A 23,169-nucleotide genomic window follows, 5' to 3' on the forward strand; every position below is an offset into this window, starting at 1 on the left:
TTTTAATTATTTTTCAGTGGTTGTGGTTTTGAATATTTTATTTGAATATTTTCAGTGCATGCAAATTTTACATCATTTTTCTTGTGCAGTATTTTTAATTAAATATTTGACTCAGATATTTATTTTATTTAAAGAATGCAATTTTTATTTAATTTATTTATTTATTTATTTTAAATCTTTTTATTCTGTGCATGTATGTATGGGCATATATGTGCATATTTTATTTAGTAAGTATATAAAAAAAAAAAATTTCCGCATATTTATTTATTTAATAATTATAGAGTTAGGGTCGTTTCATCATTGGCTCTATGTCCTTTAGATTTAAAGGACCTCTTAGTCATTTTACCCTCCAAACAAGATTCGCATACAAGCAAGGATTCCACCTTTAAATCACTTAAAGGACCATCCTTTACCAACTTTTGAATCCTATTAAGGTTGATATGACCAAGCCTCAAATGCCACAAATAAGTTTCATTAGTGGGAGATAATTTTATTCGTTTGTTGGATTGAGTGTGATACAAAGAGCTGTCAACAGATTTTAAGACATACAAATCATTATTCAAATGTCCTTTGCATATAGGAGCTTTATTCAAGGAAATATCAACCACCATTTGTGAAAAATGGACAAAATATCCTTGTCTAAACAATAAAGCAACATAAATCAAATTTCTAGCAATGTCAGGAACATAATAAAAATAATTTCTCAAAACCAAATGTTTATTATTCTGAAAATAAAGATAAACGACTCCAACAGCTCTTGCAGATACCACAGCTCCTGTGCCAACTCTAAAAGTATGTTCCCCTTCATTGAGCTCCTTGGTTACTTGGAACCCATGCAATGAATTGCATATATGATTAGTGGCTCCAGAATCTACAATCCAAGCATCAGTAGAATCAACCACTAAACAAGACTCAATAAATGATAACTCACCACCACCTTGCTTTTTGGAAGCTAGGTATCCTTGGCAGTTCCTCTTCCAATGACCCTTCTCTCCACAATGGAAACATTTTCCTTTGGGTTTGCCATCTATTTTGACTTTCTTTGCCTTTTGCTGTGAACCCTTCTTATTGGGCTTCTTCCTCTTATTATTTCCAAATTTACCTTTCGGTTTGGAATAGGATGGTCCAACAGAAGCAACAGCAAGTGCATCACCACTTTGAGTTTTAAGAACACTTTCAGCATTTTGGAGTTCCTTCATCAACTCAGTCAGGGACATGTTTAGCTTGTTCATATTATAGCTAACCTTAAATTGTGAGAACATCTCAGGGAGAGTCTCAAGTGCCATGTCAACCTGAGTCTCTGATTTGATTTCAGCCCCTAAAACCTCAGCCACATTGAATTGACCGATCAATGCAAGCATATGATCCCTCACGGGCATCCCACGTTTCATGCGCATGTTCATAATGCTCCTAATGGCTGCTTGACGTGCCTGGCGTCCTTGATGCTCAAACATTTCCTGAAGGCTTTCCATGATATTAACCGCGGTTTCCATATTCTGATGTTTTTGTTGCAACACATTTGAGATAGATCCCAAAATGTAGCAACGAGCTATCTCATCAGAACGGACCCACTTATCATAAGTCTGCCTTTGTGCAGCAGTGGACTCCACCGTAGGCACCGAGGGACATTGTTCAGTAAGCACATATTTATGTTTCTCCGCAGTTAAGACAATCATCAAATTGCGTTTTCAATCAATGTAGTTTTCCCCAACTAGTTGGTTGTTTGTTAAAAGCATAAATAGTGACAGTGAGTTTGAAGACATTTTTCTGAAATTAAAATAAATTAAATGAGCAACACATGCAATAAATAAAATGACATGTGTTATGCATTAAAAAAAATGCATTAGTAGACCCAAAAACTAATACAACACAGCAATGACCTAAAAATCCAAAATCAAATTATATTTTTCTTTAGGAAAAGTAAACACGATTTATAGTTAGGCTGGGATCCTCCTACTAAATTCAATATATCTAGAATCTCATGCAATATTAATTTTGTATTGCTTGATTTTGGCCATCAAAAATACATTGTTTGACTATTCTATAGGAATTTCTCACAATGTCATTGACTTAAGTGTATACCCTTATATTGACTATTTTTCAGGTACTTAATTAATTATGTCACCTATAGGGTGATCAAAATTAATTTTACTTTAAAAATTATCACCATGTCGGGTCCAATCAAGTAACCGAAACAGTGCAGCCCTCCTATAGGGAGACCAATGAAAATTGGCACGAGGCATACACGAATTCTTACTAATAGACTAATAAGGGAGACCATGAGCTCATATTAAAATACACCCCTCACACTTAATATTTTTTAAAAATAATTTTGGGTTTTATCCAATTAATAATATTCTGACTATTTTAACTCATAAAATAGTTCAATTATTAATCAAAAATTTATTTTCTATATATAAAAATAGAAAATAAATAAAAACTTATTTTATGCATGACAATGTAGTACCTAAAGCGGTGTTTATGCAATCTACATGGCATGATATATGAATGACATATAATGCACATAATAATTAAAGCAATAAGCAATAATTAAACAAGAACAAGTTTATGGCTCATCCTAGACACAAAAATACAAATAAATTAATTGAACCAAAAACTGGCCCAATCCTTCAATTTAAATGCTTATGTGTCCAGCCCAGTCTATATTTGACCCAAGGCAATGTCCCAAGGCCCAGCAGAAAACCCATGAATCACGACCCGGTTCATGTCCACGACCCGAAAAGCCCATGGACCAAACCCGTGACCCATGACCCGCATTCCTTGCTTGAGCCCTAGCCATGCCGCCACCATGTCCAACGAGCCGCCGCCGCCGCCTGGGAATTCGCCGGAAACATAACACAGCTCGGCACTTCGCCAAAAATGGAGAAGACCACCATCAAATTTTCTGCCGATTCGAAAACGAAAACAGCAGCCGAAAAAAAAATCGAGCTTCTCTGTTCCAGCGAATTTGATGGCTACGCTGCCAAGTTTCAGCCCACGCCTCGACTGTATGCAGCCGTGCGAAGACTTCTGGTGGAGTTGCGACGGTGTTCTTGGGTGCTGCGCTCCAAATCTGAAGATTTCATGGTGAATTTCGTAATTCACAAAACAGGCCCCCGGATTTCTGAAGAAGATGCACTCTGGTCCCTAGTTGCTTTGGACGAAATTGCAGATTGACTCTCCAAAATTTTGAAACAATGGCAGAAAAATCCAGTTTCAAAAATTACATTAAAAATTGCAATAAAATAAACAAGGGGAAACATGAAGTCGTAATTGACCCACTTGGTTACAAACTCGATAATTACGAAATACAATTTCACCAAAATCTAGGGCCATAAACTGTTCAGAAAAAAAATTATATTTATTCATCCAAACCATAATCACATAAATCTAACACTGCTTTAAACTAAAACATGCATACAAAATTAATTAATTCGAAATACGAAAAACATTATCAAAACCTGTGGCTCTGATACCATATGTTAGCCAAGACTGAGAAAATCGAATCACAAAAATTAATTTTATGTGATTCCAATAATCTCATAAAACAGGATCATGATTGTTTTACGTATTTAACACGAATTAATTAATTCAACATACAAAGGAATTGAGATTACCCTTGAAGCATGTTTTACGTTGTCTTATCTGCAACAGATCTGCAACTCAACGCTTCAAACCTTCAAGGTTTCTCCGGTGTTCTCACAAACTCAAAACGTAGGATAATTGTACGTGGTTACAATTTTCTGTCAGACTACGTTATATCAAGTAGTCTAGAAAGATAAGATAATTTCAAAAAGAAATTATCTCCTTTCCATAAATTAAAAGATTATCAAAGCGTATCAAATCTTATCGTATCGGTAAAGTTTTAATTAAATCTTTACATAGATAAAGATACTATAATCATATTAATTTATTCCTACGAAATCCATAAATTATAACTCATATAATTTATTTGAGTTTATTTTTGAGCCACCAAAGGGACCTGATCGGACCCAATTAAATTAAGCTCCAATAAATTAATTTGATCTAATCAACTCATGATTAATCAAGATAATTTATTAATCTTATTCTACTCCACTAAAAGAACAAAATTGCACTCTTAATTTAATTGAAATTACTGAAGCATAAAATCAATAATTACATCCTCATATTGATCGACCCAACAACCAACACGATCAAACTTATACAACATGCATGAACATTAATCAATATTCAATGATAATTACGTAGCAAACTAAAATGCAATGAAAATAAACTTGCACTCTCTTCATTTATGAACTTATGGTTAAAAGAAATATAGGCGATGCAAGGGATATAGATTAAAACGTGGGAATTTACATTGATGACTGTAAAAATGCATTTAAGAAAACATATGATTAATAATATACTGTTATATCAAATTAAATTTACTTTCATTACTTTATTTTTAAATAAGCATCTAAAAATATCTATATGTTTTTAATTAAAATATGAATGCGCTATATACATGTTGCATGTGTGCTATGTCCACCAGTGATAATAAGCTCGGCCGGTCATGATGTTATTTGTTTATTTGGTTAAAAGGTAAAGCGATAAAAAGACATAATTCTATGCTATGTTTTTAAAATCGGATCGATCAATTCGACTCGTTCATGAATCTTTTAAATTGGACGGAAATAATTTCAAAAACTGGTTTTTCGATCAAATCGTTCAGAACCGGTCACAAATTTTGGTAAATTTATATTTTTATTTATAGTATTTGAGCTAATTTTGATTTTTTTAATTATAAAATATATAAATAATTAGATTTGATACTTTGATATTATATATATATATATATACACACACAAATTTAAACTTTTTAAAATCTAAAATATATCAATTGAGATATTATATTATTATTTTATATATTGCGATAATATTCTAGTTTTACCGTTCGGTTCGATATTATATCGAACCGATTAAACCACTTTTTAAAAGTTTATCAGTTTGATTAACGACTTGATAAAATACTGAACTTCTAAGTGCTGACCTCCGTCTAGCCTCTTATATTTTTAATTAAGATTAATTTAATCATATTTATTTTTATTCGTAAAAACCCTAGTTACCAATTGATTAGTGACTAGTGAGATATCTAATAACAAAGAAGCATATTTTTTAAAAAATAAAAAGATTCTAGAAGGATTTTTCTTTTTTAAGTTAAGGATTTTTTATTTTTAAATCGGGTCTTTCACCCAATATATGGTTTCAAATTCGAGATATTTGTGTCAGTCAGTTAAATGAGTTCCAAAGTATGACTTAAATATTTTTATTTTTTAAAAATAACTACTAAGAGGAAAAATACGATACTTGAGCCTTCTAAAAGAGTTCGATCAGAACTATAAATTACTTCTCACACTTTCTATGTAAAATACTTATTCTCAAGGATTCTTGATATACCATGAATTGAAATGTAAAATCATACAGTAAAATTTATGCAAATTAATACTCCACATACGCAACGTGTGTTGTAAAAAAAACTTAAAGTGTGAATATTTATCAGATTTAAACAAAACATGAATATTTATTATTATTGTTGTTATATTTTTATTTCTAAAGTATCTAAATTTAAAATGAAACTGGAGTACGAAAAATAGAGCATTGACGCATGAATTTTAAAATAGAGATAGTTTTTTTTTTTTTTTATATTTGTTTTTTTTTTTTTTTTTTTTTTGCTTTTTGAAGGGTATTTTAAATATTTCGTATCTGGTTTCATTAAATTAATATTAATTCGATTACAGTGCTTACCAAATCAGTTTTAATCCGGTCACTAATTGATACTATTTTTAATAATATAATAAGATATTGATAATTTTTATAAAATAACAAATTTTTATCGATTCCAACTTGGACCAACTTGCTAAACTAACAATTTCGATAACTTAATAAAAAAAAAATTGGAAAATTCTTATGGAGTATAATTAATTATACGGTCCTCTCATATCATAAATTAATACAGCTGTAAAATTATAAACATAACTAGTATCATTTAGAAAAATACGTTTCTAATGATTTTTTTTGGTTGAAATTTAACTTTGGTATTTTTAACTTTTTCTCTCGTTCTCATTATACATATCCAAAGCTCCCATATTGTTTTCTTGAATTGTACCAAAAATTGTGAAAATTATTATTTGTATGGGTGATTCCTTTCGCATAATTATATTATCATTATTTTTTGACGGGTATTATATTATCATTATTGGTTGTATTGTGAGTGATAACTTGTTACTATTTTTATTTTCATGAAATAATTTAACTCATATTTTAAAAATTATATATAATTTTGTTATGAATTCTACTAATGGAGCCCTTTCAATTCGAATTAAGATTTTTTTTTTTGAGTATTTGATACTTACTAGGAATCAACGACATGGCATTTGTTTATTAAAAACCAGCATTTCGCTTATTGCATCTTCGTATAATTTGTTTTCTTAACAAAAACAAAAAAAATACAAATAAATTTAAAATTTAAAATTTTTAAAAATATATAAAAATATATATAATTTTTTTAAACAAATAATCACAAAAACGCAACAAGTATATCAATTTTAGAAAGTGAATGATATTTTTGTAATAAAAAAAATAATTAAATGACACAAAGTGATTGTCATTTTAGTAAATAATAAAACATCTAATGTCTGAAAAAATTGTTTATTAAAAACCAGCATTTCGCTTATTGCGTCTTCGTATAATTCGTTTTCTTAACAAAAACAAAAAAAATACAAATAAATTTAAAATTTAAAATTTTTTAAAAAATATAAAAATATATATAATTTTTTTAAACAAATAATCACAAAAACGCAACAAGTATATCAATTTTAGAAAGTGAATGATATTTTCGTAATAAAAAAAATAATCAAATGACACAAAGTAATTGTCATTTTAGTAAATAATAAAACATCTAATGTCTGAAAAAAAAAACATAAAATGATTAAATTACCTAATAATTTCGATTTTATTGAAATTAAATCATGATATTATGGTTAAATCAAGTTTTATCGATTAATTAAAAATTAGTTAATTAAATAATCTCAACTATAATAATATTGCTATAATAATATAGTAAGATAATACCATTAACATTAATGTACCGAATTGTATAATCAGTTCTAAATTTATGATCATAGTAAAACAATGTCTACAACCTCAAAAAAAATAGTTTGGGACTACTTCAAAATTCCGGTTACAAAAAAGATTTTTAATTATAAAACAAAAAAAAAATCAATTTAAAGATGGAAACTCACGAAAACAAAAAAAAAAAACAAAATCCTTTTTTCTCGTCAATAATATTATTAATCTACTTATTATTTTTATTATTATTCATATTATTTTTTCACTCATATAATTACATTTTGTCATTTTCGGATAAATAATCTTAGTAACTTACAAGCCTAATTTTGCTCTTATAATATTTCAGCTTTAGTAACTTACAAGCCTAATTTTACAAGACTAAAAACTGAGAATTAACTCTTTTAAGTTATCAAAACACAACAAAAGCTATATCATCGCATTGCCTACCACGACCACTTGCTACACTATCCACAACATACAAAATGCAACACATTCTCAACTATAACAACTCAACAAAACTAAAACTATTACCACCAACTAATTACCATCACTCGGAAGTCGGAACATAGAACCTTCAAGAACAAAAACCCTTCAATCAACCTCTTCGATCTTCGGTCCGGCGGCGGATTCAGCGTCCTCGCCACCCGAGCCAGCGGCACTCGTAGGCACGTCCCCACCACCTTGATACATCCTAGAAATTATGGGATTACAAACATTCTCCAACTCCTTCAACTTGTGCTCGAGCTCTTCGACCTCGGCCAACTGATTCCTATCCAACCACTCGACCGTCTCCTCCACCGCCTTCTCGATCGTCTCCTTGTCGCCGGAGCTCAACTTAGACGCGAACTTCTCGTCCCTCACCGTGTTCCTCATGTTATACGAGTAATTCTCTAGCGAGTTCTTGGCCTCGACTTTCTTCTTCACTTCCTCGTCCTCTGCCCTGTACCTCTCTGCATCCTGCACCATTTTATCTATCTCCTCCTTGCTCAGCCTACCCTTGTCGTTGGTGATCGTGATCCTGTTCTTCACGCCGGCTGTTTTGTCCTCCGCCATCACGTTTAGTATACCATTGGCGTCGATGTCGAACGTCACGTTGATCTGTGGGACGCCTCTAGGGGCAGGGGGGATCCCGGATAGCTCGAATTTCCCAAGGAGATTGTTGTCTCTCGTTCTTGCTCTTTCACCTTCATACACTTGGATCAAAACACCGGGTTGATTATCCGAATACGTCGAGAAGATCTGCTCTTTCTTGGTGGGAATGGTGGTGTTTCTTGGGATCAAAACAGTCATCACCCCACCAGCAGTTTCCAGGCCGAGGCTCAGCGGCGCCACATCGAGCAGCAACAGTTCTTGAACCTTTTCATCCCCTTCTCCCGTCAAGATCGCCGCCTGCACCGCGGCCCCGTACGCCACCGCCTCGTCGGGATTGATACTCTTGCAAAGCTCCTTCCCATTGAAGAAATCCTGCAACAGCTGCTGAACTTTCGGAATCCTAGTCGATCCTCCTACCAACACCACCTCATGAACTTGGGACTTGTCGATCTTGGCATCCCTCAAACACTTCTCCACAGGCTCCATACACTTCAAGAACAGATCCATACACAATTCCTCGAACCTCGCCCTCGTGATGGTCGCGTAAAAATCGACCCCTTCGAACAAAGAATCGACCTCGATCGTGGTCTGTGTGGTGGAAGACAGAGTCCTCTTCGCCCTCTCGCACGCGGTCCTCAATCTCCTCAAAGCCCTCGCGTTCCCACTAATATCCTTCTTGTTCTTCCTCCTAAACTCCGCCACGAAATGATTCACCAGCCTGTTGTCGAAATCCTCCCCTCCCAAATGCGTATCCCCAGCAGTCGATTTCACCTCGAAGATCCCTTCCTCGATCGTCAACAGAGAAACATCAAAAGTCCCTCCCCCAAGATCGAAAACAAGTATGTTCTGCTCCCCCACCCTCGACCCCTTCTTGTCCAATCCATACGCTATAGCAGCAGCCGTAGGTTCATTGATGATCCTAAGCACATTCAGCCCAGAAATCGAACCCGCATCCTTCGTCGCCTGCCGCTGCGAATCATTGAAATACGCGGGAACGGTGACGACCGCGTTCTTGATCTGATAACCCAAGAAAGACTCCGCCGTCTCCTTCATCTTCACCAGCACCATAGAAGAAATCTCCTCCGCCGAAAACTTCTTCTCCTCCCCCTTGTACGAGACAAGAATCATGGGCTTCTCCCCTGTCCCCGCGACCACCTTAAAAGGCCAGAGCTTCATGTCGTTCTGCACCGATGGGTCGCTGACACGGCGGCCGATGAGACGCTTGGCGTCGAAAACGGTGTTGTGTGGGTTCATGGCCACCTGATTCTTGGCCGCGTCGCCGATGAGACGCTCGGTGTCGGTGAAAGCTACGTAGGAAGGAGTTGTCCTGTTTCCTTGGTCGTTGGGGATGATCTCCACTCGGTCGTTTACCCATACTCCCACACAGCTGTAAGTGGTGCCGAGGTCTATGCCTATAGCTTTGTTATCTTTAGCAGTGGCCATAGCTAAAGTACTATATAATATAACAACACAAAAACAGAAACTTTATAGTTCTTCTTCACTGAATGAAATGCAAATCCTCGAATCGATTAGATGTATATGTATTTATGTGTGTTTATATGTATATATATACATGTATTTAGATGGAAGAAAGGAGTAGTAGATAGAGATAAACTTGAAGGTGGTGGAGAAATCTGGAGTGGAGTGGAATTGTTTTCATTCCGAAAATGCCCTTTGGAAATGGAGAATATAGTGGGATAGAAGGAGGAGTTTATGGGAAAATCAAAGTGTTGTGGCGGTAAACGGGGATGGAATAAAATGGTGACGTATGGATGATTGCTGAGATGTCTGAGTCGGTGGAAGGTGTCCGCGACACCTGGCTGCCTTCATGTCACCGCAAGGGACTTTGTTGATGTTCTTTTTTTTTTTGCTTTTCCTTTAGCGATTCGAAATTATAATTGAGCCTCGAATCTCAAAATTTATCAATTTTTAGACATTAATGTCACATTATAAAAAATATAAACTAGGGTTAATTACATCAACAACCATGTAAATAATAATAAAAGCAAAAAACACCCTATTTAAAATTAATAGCATATTAAACCATATTTTTTTAAAAAAATAGCATAAAAACCCTGAGTTCTTTTATGGTGCCCAACAACTATGCTCAACTTCGTGCCCACCATATATAAGTCAACTCATCTATTGTACATGGTGGGCATGAAATTGGGTATAGTTGTTGGGCACCATAAAAGAACTCTAAAAACCCCTATGACAGAGTATAAATGTACCCGATTTTGTATAACATAGGGATAAAATGTGTTGTATTTTAAAAAACTGAAGAATGCATTAATCTATTAATATTTTTAGGAAATTTTATATCTTTTAAACTTTTCATAAGAAAGATTAATGCAAGTTTCCCAGATAAACTATAATGCATAGGTTGTGTTTCATAAACACTAAGTTAGTGGAACATAGAGGATAAAAATGGGAAGAGTGAAGGTTGAGAAAAAGACTGATGTATGTGTAAAGAACATGAATATATAATATATATTTATTATATATTTAGAAAATGATATTTATATTTCAAAAGTTTATGATTACATTTCATTTTATTTCTTACAGAGTTATTCCTACTTAATTATTTCATATTTTTATTTGACTAATATACTCTTGTGTATAATATGATTTAAACTGAAAAAATCGAAAATCCAAATAAAAAATACCGAAAACCAAACCGAATCATAAATATCCGAATTTCTTATTTTGTTTTTATAACTTAAAACCGAAATTATTATGATTTGATCACGGTTTTATGTACTTCAAAACCAACCCGACCGTTTCAATGCGTAAGGAATGAGCAAAACCTGGAAAACAAGGAAATTGTCCGTGCCTTAACCCAGACAAGGAAGTTGACTGGGAGTCAACGCTTTCTTTTACATTTCCATTAATTGAGATTAGTTTAAATACACGAAGAGCAAATAAATAGAAGCTTGAGCCTGTGGACTAAAGGAAACAAGAAAAGATCACAAACTCTAACCAACCCTAATAGAAATGAATAAAACGAACATATCAGCTATACACACAAAGTAGCAGTCATCGGAGTCGATTCAGGACTAGTTGCTAAGCCTAAACCACAATATCATCAGAAGGCAAGAAAATAAAATAACTTGCTCATCAATTGATATCTCATCCGTCCCAGTCGTCTAGGACAAAGCTGAAACTGTTAGCATGTTGTTTGGAAGAACTCTTGAATGATCTTAATCCGGAAGATTCCAAGAACTTGAAGTTTTCTTGGATGTGGAAAGTACCAAGAATTTTAATGAGTAGCACGAGTGTTTCTTCAAAATCTTGAATGATCTTAGTCAAGGACGTTTCAAGAACTGTCAAGCGAGGTAGATTAGTGTTTCTTGAGCAGGCTAAATTAAAAATCCGTAGAACTCACATAATTTGATACTTTTCCATTTGAGGGAGAGCTTTTCTCTACAAGATCAAATCTGATTCTTGATACCAAAAAAACACCGACACACCATTTCTCATAGCTTCTGTTTCATCTGCAATATATCAGTCCTAAGGCTTTGCTCTTCTACCTGCCCAGGAACGGTCAAGCTCATCAATTGGTGCAAAACCAATGAAATACAAAGGCAAATCACAAATAAAACATTAGGAAGGGCGGGCAAATCCTTTCATGATGTCTATCTAGTGAACATCTGAGATTTCTTATCGCTATCCTTAAATTTCTTATATTAAATTAGAAATTGGCACACGACCGGCTCAACAGTTGAAAAATGAAGGGGGCAGGGGTTGGGGTAAGATAGGAGCTCTAAGCTGCTAATAAGGAAGAAAAATCAACGTCAGAACAATTATCATATGGCAATCCGAACTTCCCACGTGTCACCATTAATAGCACTCTTCAGTCTTGTCATCTCACACATACTTATAATATAGCCACTAAGGGGTATGGTAGATGGGAAAAAAAAAAGAATTTAATATCTAACAAAAGTTCTTTGTCCTCACCTGAAATGCAGCGGAAGAGCCCATAAGCGATTCATATTCATCAAGCAAAGCTCGTTCTTGTGCTGCTATATCAGCAAGTTCAGAAACCAAATGATTCATCCCCTCCACCTATATGTGCAATTGAAGTCTTAGAGGTAGTTCATTTGAATATGCCATTCATAAGCGCAATGAAAGTTATAATAGATATAATCAACTAAAATCAAATTAATGTTAAAAAGCATAAAAATGCACGTAAAATGGGAAGCCCTCAAACAATGCAAACCCTTCTATTTATCGAAAATACAACAGATCAAAATAACCCATATTCCAGAAGCCAATGAAAACAAGAATACTTTCCACGAATAGAAAATTTAAACAACTAAGATATGTGCTGTCTCATTCATAACCTACAAGACTACAAGGTGATAGACACCATAATGACCATATGACCCAAAATTAAAGACATTGAGGTAATTGTGGTGTCAATATTATTGTCCATAATTAAATTAAGGTTACAATGTTGAAACACTTTCTTCCAAAGTTCCAATTTTTGTAATCTTTAGGTAGACCATGCGTTTAAACATTTTGTTACTGAGCCGCTAGCTATCATTCAAAGGCCCAAAAGAGAGCAGTGCGTAATCATTTGTAAGGGAAAAAGTTTCCTATCCCTTTCCAGCTCACTGTCCTTCTAAAGTCAGCAGCTTCATTATATTAGTTTAGAGTAACTCAAATTAATAGACATATAATTCCTGTCTCCTGACAAGGTCCCTCAGTTGTCCATCTAGAAAATGCACCCTTGAAACCAGATAGTAGCTGGAGAATTTCACTAATTTGTGACCATAAATTCTACTTGTAGTAGACCAGCCAATAAGTTTTGTGGGCTAAGTTAAAGAAATAGCATGCAATAACATTCTTCCCCTTGTGTTAGCAAACAGTCGAATGTGATAGGTATAACAGCAGAATTTCTCGGACCTGTGGAAGTATGGAACATAGCGAAGATCCCATCGCCTGCATCACGTCCACAGCTGAGCATACAGCTGCTTTGACAGTCTCAATATCTCCCTAGAAAATATTTGATTAATTAAAGTCCGCAATAAAAAAATTTAGCATCAAGGACTAGTCAGCTGGTTACCTTTGCTCCTCCAGTTATTGGAATGCGGATGGTGCTAGACTGCAGATCTTGGATGGCTGAGGTTAATGAATTAGCATGATCTCTTTCAACTGAAGCCCACTCATTAAGTCCAGTCAACTGAGAGTTGCATTTCGGTTAGTAAACATAAAGCCAGCAGTTTTGACTACAAATACTGGTCATGAGGTCAAACAAATATAGTTGCATGCATCATCATATTGTCGGAATACCACAATAAAAGAAAAACGACGACCAATCGAGACATTTTGCTGGTTAACGTGAACAGAGGCATGTTTTAACATGCTCAATACATTAATTATGATCATGTATGCATTTCTCATTGGCCTAGCTGTTAAGGATAAGCTTGTAATTATCTGCATGATCAACTACTGCAGCCACTGAAATAACCGACAATCTTATTTTACAAACTTTACAATCTAACGTTATTGAAATTTCTCTCCTCCTGCACTCTGTGAGATATTTCTTTTTGTCAACCATGCGACTCATTTCTATCAGATCATACTTCAATGTAATAAAATTGTGTGACACAGACAAAACGGATAGTTCTGTAGCATCTCAGAAACTATTCCATGAGATCAGGTGAACAATCGCCATTTGTAAGAATTTATTGAGGTAAACTTGACAAACATTGAGACACTGCAACATTCTCCCTTGGAACCATGATTTTACAGTAGGAATTAGCACAAGTATCAATATAATCCATTAAATCAACCCACTTGAACTCCAAATAGCCCATGGAAATTCCTATTTAAATGAGCATGAGATGCTTTGAAATTAATAAACATACAACAGTCAGTAGAACTGATGTTATGCTTGAATAAAGCCAACAGATGTCACCAAATAGCAATTTCTATACAGGACAGACGGTAAGTCACATGTCCCTAATTAGTTTTTGTTGTCCTTCTATCCCTGCCAAAAATAAATTATCCTGCTCACGAGAAATTTGTGGTATATGTAACTCAAGAAAGATGTTTTTTCCAGATAAAGCTTGTGATCTTCCTAGAATCTAATCCATAAAGAGCAAGAGGCATTTGAAACTCAACCACGTTGATTAAGTAATAAATTTGTTCGGTTAACTTCTAAGTAAGTCAAACATCTTAAAAAGTAGAGATTGATTACATTATTGTTCAAAACCGAGAAAATCTTCAACTGGAGGCTCAGCTGCTGGAGATCAATCCTTTTCGCTACTACCGAGTCTAGCATATCTACAGTTGTTCTCCACACGCTATAAAGCAAACCCTGAATCATCAAATCAACTCATGTGTGTAAATAGATAAATATGCATTTGATTTAAAGCAGAACAAGAGAAAACAACACATCTGCCAATAGCTCATAAATTTCGGTTTCATTGTTGATACTTGAGAGAGAAATAATTAGTTGAGCTCAAATATGCTCATGAGGAGATACTAAACTTTGCGTCTAAATGTCACAACATAGGAGATAAGAAATCTTGTGCATAAAATGTCACAACGCAAGAAGTCAGCAATTGCAACTAAAGGCATGCTCAAGTTTCAGTAGATAGTCTCAAACCTCTGCTTTTACTTTTTGAGAATGCAATGCAGCATCGGTTCGGGCGTTTGCATATCGCCATTGCAAGTGCCTATTATATAACAGGCGCAACTGATGAACATCTTCAATGTGATTTGCAGCTTTCTTTCCTTTCTTAACATCGACAATGAAACTAAGGACAGAAGCAGAACTCTGAGGTTGTCTGGACGGGCTGGATGGTCTAGTCTGAGCTGGACTTGATGCCCTAGAAGGATTGGTAGCCTTTGTTCTAGATGGACTGACCCCTCTAGACAAAGAGGGCGAGGGGGATGGAGGGCGTGATCCAGGATTTGACACAGACTGAGCTTTAGTTACTGAATTCAACAACTGTGTTCTATCTGACGAGCTCGAAGAGCGGGACTTTTGTTTACCCAGTGAACTGTCATCAATTGAACATCTATTTCCACTATCATCACGGGATAATAGCATTAACAAATCACTGGAAGATTGTAAAGGTTTGCTTGCCCCATCCAAAGATAACCTCCGAAGGGAAGGTACACCCGTTCCTGAATGGGGTAGAGATGAAGTTCTGTTAATTCTATCCGTCAGATCAATACTTCTATTAAAAGTAGAAGACACTTTTCCACCAATTCTGCTTGGCCATCGATGCTGATCAACTAAGCGAGCATGTAGGGTATCAATGGGTTTAGAGTTCTCAGATTGATCAGAATTCTTTCCTTTCATTGGACTCCTCTTCCTCTCCGGTGTGGGCATTCTTGAAGCAGGTGTTTCAGCTTGTCTACGAGTTATATTAGATGATGGCTTCAGTGTACGATCGGTGAGGGTATGAGATACTGGTTTCTCTTTCTTGCTCGTAGGAACAGGGATTGTATCAGATTGGAAAGAAACACTGAGACTCCGCATAGTAGATGGCCATAAAGACTCTGGCAATCTATTGCCCACCACTTTTTTTGACGCCAATAGCATTTCCGCAGATGTATCCTGCATTGGTGTTGATGGGGTTGGACTGGGTGGTGTTGATGGTCTAGAGGGGCGTTTTCTTTCAGCTGAAATAGCTCTTTTTGGTGCCAATACAGTTGAGGTTGGTGATGTCCTACTGGAATTAGGTGAAGGGCAGCGTTTTGGTCCATTGGCTGCAGAAAGTGTAGGTGACCTATACCTAGAACTGACTTCTCTGGTTCGAGAGCGATGGGTGGTTTCATTCTTGTTATCAGCTGGAACTAGTGGCCGTCTCGATGTCTCTGCTGTAGATTGTGTCTGCAGTGCTTCTGATTCACATACATCCATAAATACACCACATTGATGTCCCGTTTCATACACTATTGACCACTATAAACGTATTTTCAATAGGCTTTCACAAAACCCAATTAATCTATTCTTACTTGCACCAATCGAGTTACAGGATCTTCTTTCCTACTGAAAATCTGCCACATTAATTTGCATCCAAAAAGTAAGATACCACAGATGGAAAAATGAGAAAAGAAGAGAATCAGGAATGATAAAAAGGAAAAGATGCACAAAAGAATATATCTTTACAGACACCCAGATCTCAATGAAGTTGAACTAGAAAATTTCAATCAAGAAAGCTTTTAAGACCCTCCAACCTGGCCCAAATCCAGGCAGATCGCAAACCAAAGCAACAGTGTCAAGAGGATACCAAACGAAATGAAAAAAGGGGGGAAGTAAAAATCACAATAAACGGAGAAAATACAGTAAATTTAGCCATTCCCTCAGTAAATTGGTAAAGAGTAGGAGAAGAATTGGCGCAGAAAAGTAGTACAGGAAATGGGAGGGTGTAGGTAGGATAAGAAAGCCCTTCTTGCTTTCACTTTTACCATTTATATTTTATTTCCTTCTCTTATTTCCTCTTTGTTCATGGTCCCCAGCCTTTTGTCCCCCCTCCTCACGGGAATGCCATGGTTGGTTGAATTGGAACTGCGTTTACAACAACTCACAAGCAAATGCACACACAAATTCAGTAAATAAACTCACATTTAATAATAGAGTTCTCTGCCCCTCTGTGCGTTCGTCCTTCCCACAACCAACTTTTCATGAAAGGAATTCGGTGAAAATGATGCCTTTTCTTTCTCTGTCAACCGCATTGCAAGATTAATTACGTGAATACATCTTACTTTTTCATGATTAGACTAATGAAAAAATTGCCTCCAGAGAAGCAATAGTTAAATTAAATCAAAATAAATGTTCGGGAAAAATTAAAAACAAGCCGAGTATATTACCCGAGCCAACATGGTACTTTTCAGTAGTAAAATAAGGAAAAATGTTCAGATTAACAATGATACCCATAAACCCAGACAAGGAGCCCACGTGCAATTAGAGCTCAGTGTCCTTCCCCATGAACTTACTGTGCCATTATCACACATAACAACAAAAAAAAATATTATTTTATAACTATTAGCCACTAATAAACATGAATTAAGCATCATTATGTGGGAAAAAAAAAAAGTTCTGTTGCATACATAAATGTCGGGCAATAAAAGCAGAATTTTTTTGCGTCGACGATTCAATTTACTGATAATCTGCCTTAGTCTGTTAATTTTTTTTTTCCCGAACTTTTCAAGCATTGTAGATTTCAAGTATAATCTTCGTAAAATAACTCCCCACAAACTTAATAATAATAATAATAATAATAATAATAACAAATAACAATAACCATCATAATCGAAATCGGTGACTTCCGTAAAATTTATTCAGATTCTTCAAAATCCTGCAAGCCTGTAAGCGGAATTTAATATTCCAACAGAATTTTCTCATATTTCTAATCGAAAAAAATAACAAAAAAAAAAAGTCAACAATCCAAAGCACATCATACGCAGCGATCGAAAATCAAAACTAGTGCCACACGCCCAGAAAATCAATAATATTTTCACGAAAGTTAAACCAAAACCATGATGATCGTACCTGTATTCTCCGGCGGCGACGAAGATCAGTGATCAGAAAGTTCGAAAATTTCGTAAACCATAAATCAACACACGTTTTTCCTCAATAATAAATAAATAAATATAAAGAGGGATTCAACAAAATATAATATGAAAAAAATAAAAATTCAAACGAGAGAATTTCTGCTAAGGCACGTTTTGATAGAGTGATCGAGGTGGCGGCGGTCGTGTTCGCGCCATGATCATCTATTTATTTATATCATATTAAAAATTAAATATAAATATAAATATTTTGATAATTGATTAGAATATTTTTTATTATTTCGGAAATTTATGGGTTTAATTAATAATTAAGATCATGAATAATATATTTTTAAAAATAGCATATTTATTTTTTTAAAAAAACTTAAAAAGATATCATTTTTTACTAAAAAATATAAAATATAGTCTTTTATAAGTTAATAATCTTAAAATACCTTTTTTTTATTTACATTATTTATTTTCTTGATGAATAATTAATTGATGATCGTGATAATAACAATAACAATATGAAATTAATACGACTAATAATAATAATAATAGTGGTGATAAATAGTATTACAAAATGAGAATTAATTAAGTTAATTAAATATAATTATTAATGATAAACCTAGAAATCATGTTGATATTTATAAATTATAATAATGGTAATGAGTATTATAATACTAAATAAGATGAAATGACCATAAAAAGGAATAATAAAAATTAAATACGTAGTCTGAAAATTAACAGAAAATAATAATAAATAAGCTAATTGTTGTGAAAAATTAAAAATTTATGATAAAAAGTAAAAACTTAAAAACTCAAAATATATCAAACTCTACACTTTATAATATTTTTCTCTCAACTCAATTGTGTTTTTCATCACAAATGAAGACCTATTTATAGATCCACGTTTGAGATTAGTCCAAAAATTAATATATCATCATCTACATCATCACACACTAATTTTCAACATTTTACAACTCAATATTCAACATTCAATATTCAACAATAATAAAATAATATATTTACAACACTCCCCCTTGTGATGATGATCGTCATATGATGTTTGTCTTTATTACGTGTTTTATGTTGTCTCGTTAAAAATCTTACTAGGAAAAACTCAGTGGGATAAAAACCATACAAGGAAAAAAGAGTGCAGCCACGTAAACTCCCCCCATGTTAACACAAGTGATTCTTCACATATTCCGTAGATTGCGCATCCCAATGTTATATATATATGCTTTCTGAATATTGTCGTAGGAAGTGCCTTTGTGAAGAGATCTGATGAGTTCTCACTTGATTGAATGTAACAGATATCAATATCTTTGTTCTTCTCAAGTTCTTGAGTGTAGGCAAAGAACTTTGGGGGGATATGTTTGGTTCCGTCACTTTTGATGTATCCTTCTTTCATTTGAGCAATACATGCAGCATTATCTTCATACAGTGACCGGCTAAATCGGTGTGATATAAATCTACTGGCAAGCGTACCAGGTCAAGTAATAGTAAAGTGGACAGAGAGTCCAAGTATCGATCCCACAGGGACTGCAGTCAATTCTCAAGAATTAATTATTTTACTTAATCTAGACAAAATAATAGAAGAATTTTGAATTAAATAAAATAAGAATATAAAATAAAAATTGCTTAAGGAATACGAATAAAAATAACTAAAGATAAAAATAATTAAAACAAAGACAACCAAGACACACGTAGGTACCGAACAAATTTTGTAACATGTAGTCGATTCAGGACTCAGATTTAATCTTAATTCACGGGAATTCTCCTAATTTGTTCAAAGGACTATTTCTAGAACAATCAAACCTATTCAAATATTGATGAACTAATCTTTCATAATTCTAATCAAATTTGAATGCATTAAATATTTGTGAAAATTCAGTTTACACCTAAACCGCACACTGAAACCGAATTCTATTTCTAGTCGGTTTTACAATATGTTAATTATCAGAGTGATCAAAATCAATACCTCCTCTGTCGACTTGGAATTGATTAACATGCAAGCAAACAGTTGATCAGACTATTCACAAGACAAATATAAATCTAACAATCAATAAAATAAAATCAACTCTGAAAAATCCCAAACAAACATCCAAGTTTTCTACATGAATTTGTTTGGCCCAATCACGCCATCTTGGTTGAAAATAAACTACTCAATAATTAAAAACAATAATTCAAAAATAAAAATAAAAAGAAGAAAAGAAAGAAGAAATCTTCTCTCCCAAGCCTTGTAGCCGCCTCCTCTTGCGTTGTCTGCGCTCTGGAGCTTCCGAAACCCTCAAAAATATGTTATATCTTCTATATATATGGTCCGGAACGCCTACCAGTTAATTTCCTCTCAAAATAAGGATTTTTCGGAACACATATGACCCCCGAACACGCGCGCACGCGCGGCATAGGCCTCGCACGCGCGCAGCAGTTAAAAACAGAGATCTGATCACGAAACTCGCGCGCGCGCGAGCTTGATTCTCGCGCGCGCGCAGTACAAGTTTTCTGCACCGAGCGACGATATTCAAGAATTCATATCTCAAGATCTAGCCGTCGGATTGAGTTGAAATTTGGACAGCAGCTTCAAAACATCGTGAACTTGAATCTGACCGGTGGAGATTGGATTTCAATATATCTAAAATTAAATATGATTTTTTGATCAAGGCTGCTCCGTAATTCACTCTTCAAAAATCCATTTTCCTACAAAATTAACCCAAGGAGTGAAATACACACACATGCACTAAAACACATAAAAACACATAAATATAATATGAATGCACACAAAATAGACATAAAAATAACATGAAATAATGCATACAAAATGCACTTATCAACACCCCCATACTTAAACCTTGCTCGCCCTCGAGCAAGACATGCAAAAACAAAATGCAGACAAAAACATAAGTAAGGACGATTCATAAATGTGCAAAGCCTCTGAGAAGTTTAATCACAAAACAAAAAACACAGACATGCTCTCAACTTTTCATAATACACCTTCGGTTTAACGTGAACGTGTGTGTGTGAAATATCATTCCAGTTTCATACAACTTAGACCGAATTCGTTTCAAAACTGCTTAGCGACCTATGACAAATTAGTGCAAGTTTAACTCTTCAAGTGCTCATTCCTTCCAACGACATCTAGACAAACCCACCTCCCTTGAGATAATGAATTACACACCTCCGGATTTTGCACCCGGTATTGCATTAGCCCCAATAATTACCCGCTAACTTAGCTATAACTGGCTAGGATACGAAAAATCATTCTATTTTTTTTTTCTAATCCTCTCGTCTATAGCCCGGATGGAGCATCAATCCCATTGAATCCGCATACTTAGCCTTAAATTTGATTTTTTTTTTTTAAGGATTTTAATCCTTTCAAGGCCCGGATGGAATTGTATATAAATTTTTCTAGGTGCGCCCAAGATCATAAGTGTAAACTAGAGCCTCATCAAAATTCATAGAACACAATCAAGATCCACAAACCACCTATTGCCGTGCAATGGTCAAACAGACAGAAACTTCATCAAATCTTTCGCTACAATTCACTGGTCTAACATTAGTGCTTAAAAATATTCACGGTTCAACCTACAGTTTCTCATGTCCAGTCAAGAGCATTCATTTTTCAAAAATCCATTTTTTTCAAATAAACTTCATCATCATTGGCTATCATAACTCATCCTACCCATGCAGGACAACACAAACAACAACAAAAACACACTATATGCAAACAGACATGAAATGAACTTTATGCAACACAAACACAAAACATAATGAAATAAACTAGTCTACCCCCCATACTTATCCAAAGCATTGCCCTCAATGCTTCAGACAATGAAAAGAATTCAAAACGAACAAAAACACAATGAAAACAGAAATAACACTCCCCTGGTTTTCGTTTCATTCTCTTTCTTTTTGACGGCATCAGCTGGGACAGTAGCATCAGTCTAGATATATCGGCAGGCATGACCAAATGGCATGGGAAAGAAAACAAAATCAAATAAAAACAAAATATAAAAAAAAACAAAATAAAAACAAAAGCAAAAACACTGGGTTGCCTCCCAGTCAGCGCTAAAATTATAGTCTATAGCCCGACTATGCAGAAGCCACCATCAAAGAGTGGCTGCCGCCCATAGTAAGAATCATACGATTCTACGTATGGGTTTTGAATTTCTTCGCCCTCAAGCTTGGCGTGATATTTGCAGTTTAAGTTTGTCGGTCCAACAGTACTCGGCATGAAATTTTTCCTTTGGAAAGAGACTCTGATTCTAGGCTGAAGCTCAAAGAGGATGTAATACTGTGGAGGTGGCGTCAATGGCAAAAAAGTATCTTCTAACGGTGTACATAAAACGACCACTAACGAGGTAAAATCTCTCTCCTTGTATGGTTCTTCCTCCTCCACTATCATGTTTGGCTCATCCTCACAAGAAGATTCCTCAAAAATGATTTCTTCATGCTCTGGCTCAGTTACTTCACTCAATTGGCAGATATCCAAAATTGGTTCTCTAATAAGCGCAATCTGTTCATCCAAAAGACTTATGCGCCTTTCTAAGAATTTATTTGACTCTGTCTGCTGTCGCACAAGATTTTCCAACTGAGCCACATAATCTTCGGAACGCCCTATGCACTCTTCTTGATGCTCCGGTGGCTGGTTCGCAAAATTTTTAGAGTTGATATCTGGAGGATATTGGTGACTCCAACCCTGCAGTGAAGGATCACAATGCCAATGGTAGTCAAAATCTGCCATATCATTTAACAAGTGCATCGCACTGTCTTCATCTCTTCTAAATAATTGACTGCCAGTGGCCAACGCTCCATAATCCACCCAACTTCTTGTAATCTCATCCAAACCACCATAAAAAAATTGAGTGAGGGTGTAGCTCGAAAATTTATGGCATCGAAATCTGTTCGCCAAATCATTGAATCTCCCCCAAACAGCATAGAATGGCTCCAAGTATTGCTGGCCAAATCTTGTGAACACCTGATGATGATACATCTCCAAGTACCTCACAAGCAAAAGAAAAGAAAAAAAATCAAAATTAAAATAAAATAAAAAAAAAACGAAAAGAACGAAAAGATAGAAATAGAAAAAAAATTGTCTAGCCTCAAGCAAATAATCTATCCTAATATCAACTAAACAGTCCCCGGCAACGGCGCCAAAAACTTGACCGGCTAAATCGGTGTGATATAAATCTACTGGCAAGCGTACCAGGTCAAGTAATAGTAAAGTGGACAGAGAGTCCAAGTATCGATCCCACAGGGACTGCAGTCAATTCTCAAGAATTAATTATTTTACTTAATCTAGACAAAATAATAGAAGGATTTTGAATTAAATAAAATAAAAATATAAAATAAAAATTGCTTAAGGAATACGAATAAAAATAACTAAAGATAAAAATAATTAAAACAAAGACAACCAAGACACACGTAGGTACCGAACAAATTTTGTAACATGTAGTCGATTCAGGACTCAGA

General features: G+C 34.8%; 2 protein-coding genes across 7 annotated transcripts; both read right to left on the reverse strand.

Moving 5' to 3' along the window:
- Positions 1–7,381: 7,381 nt before the first annotated feature.
- On the reverse strand, positions 7,382–9,693 carry LOC140892173 (heat shock 70 kDa protein-like). Its single transcript, XM_073300940.1, has one exon. It carries the CDS (start codon positions 9,622–9,624, stop codon positions 7,681–7,683), a length of 1,944 nt encoding a protein of 647 aa, XP_073157041.1. The 5' UTR covers positions 9,625–9,693; the 3' UTR covers positions 7,382–7,680.
- A 1,311-nt stretch (positions 9,694–11,004) lies between these two features.
- Positions 11,005–17,882, reverse strand: LOC140891089 (AUGMIN subunit 8-like). Of its 6 annotated transcripts, XM_073299363.1 has the most exons (9): positions 17,696–17,882; positions 17,077–17,138; positions 16,769–16,865; positions 14,798–16,200; positions 14,387–14,506; positions 13,250–13,366; positions 13,090–13,179; positions 12,139–12,246; positions 11,005–11,711 (listed from the first exon to the last, which is right to left on the reverse strand). In XM_073299363.1, the coding sequence occupies exons 4-9, from the start codon at positions 16,061–16,063 to the stop codon at positions 11,658–11,660; spliced, it is 1,755 nt and encodes a 584-aa protein (XP_073155464.1). In that variant the 5' UTR covers positions 16,064–16,200; positions 16,769–16,865; positions 17,077–17,138; positions 17,696–17,882; the 3' UTR covers positions 11,005–11,657. The 6 variants fall into 6 exon arrangements, with proteins under 6 accessions (XP_073155464.1, XP_073155462.1, XP_073155467.1 ...); XM_073299361.1 differs by lacking the exon at positions 17,077–17,138; XM_073299366.1 differs by lacking the exon at positions 17,696–17,882 and having other exon boundaries at positions 17,014–17,100.
- Between the last annotated feature and the right edge of the window lie 5,287 nt (positions 17,883–23,169).

This window comes from Henckelia pumila, chromosome 3 (assembly GCF_033568475.1).
Source record: "Henckelia pumila isolate YLH828 chromosome 3, ASM3356847v2, whole genome shotgun sequence".
NCBI classification, from domain to species: Eukaryota; Viridiplantae; Streptophyta; class Magnoliopsida; order Lamiales; family Gesneriaceae; genus Henckelia; species Henckelia pumila.

Bases quoted from the DNA above. Each gene is read 5' to 3' on its own strand.
- LOC140892173 (XM_073300940.1), bottom strand. From the start codon at position 9,624: ATGGCCACTGCTAAAGATAACAAAGCTATAGGCATAGACCTCGGCACC.
- LOC140891089 (XM_073299367.1), bottom strand. From the start codon at position 16,063: ATGGATGTATGTGAATCAGAAGCACTGCAGACACAATCTACAGCAGAG. The intron at 12,247-13,089 runs GTCCGAGAAATT...TTGCACATATAG, and splicing joins TATGTTCCATACTTCCACAG to GTGGAGGGGATGAATCATTT. The intron at 11,712-12,138 runs GTGAGGACAAAG...GTTCCTGGGCAG, and splicing joins GCTCTTCCGCTGCATTTCAG to GTAGAAGAGCAAAGCCTTAG.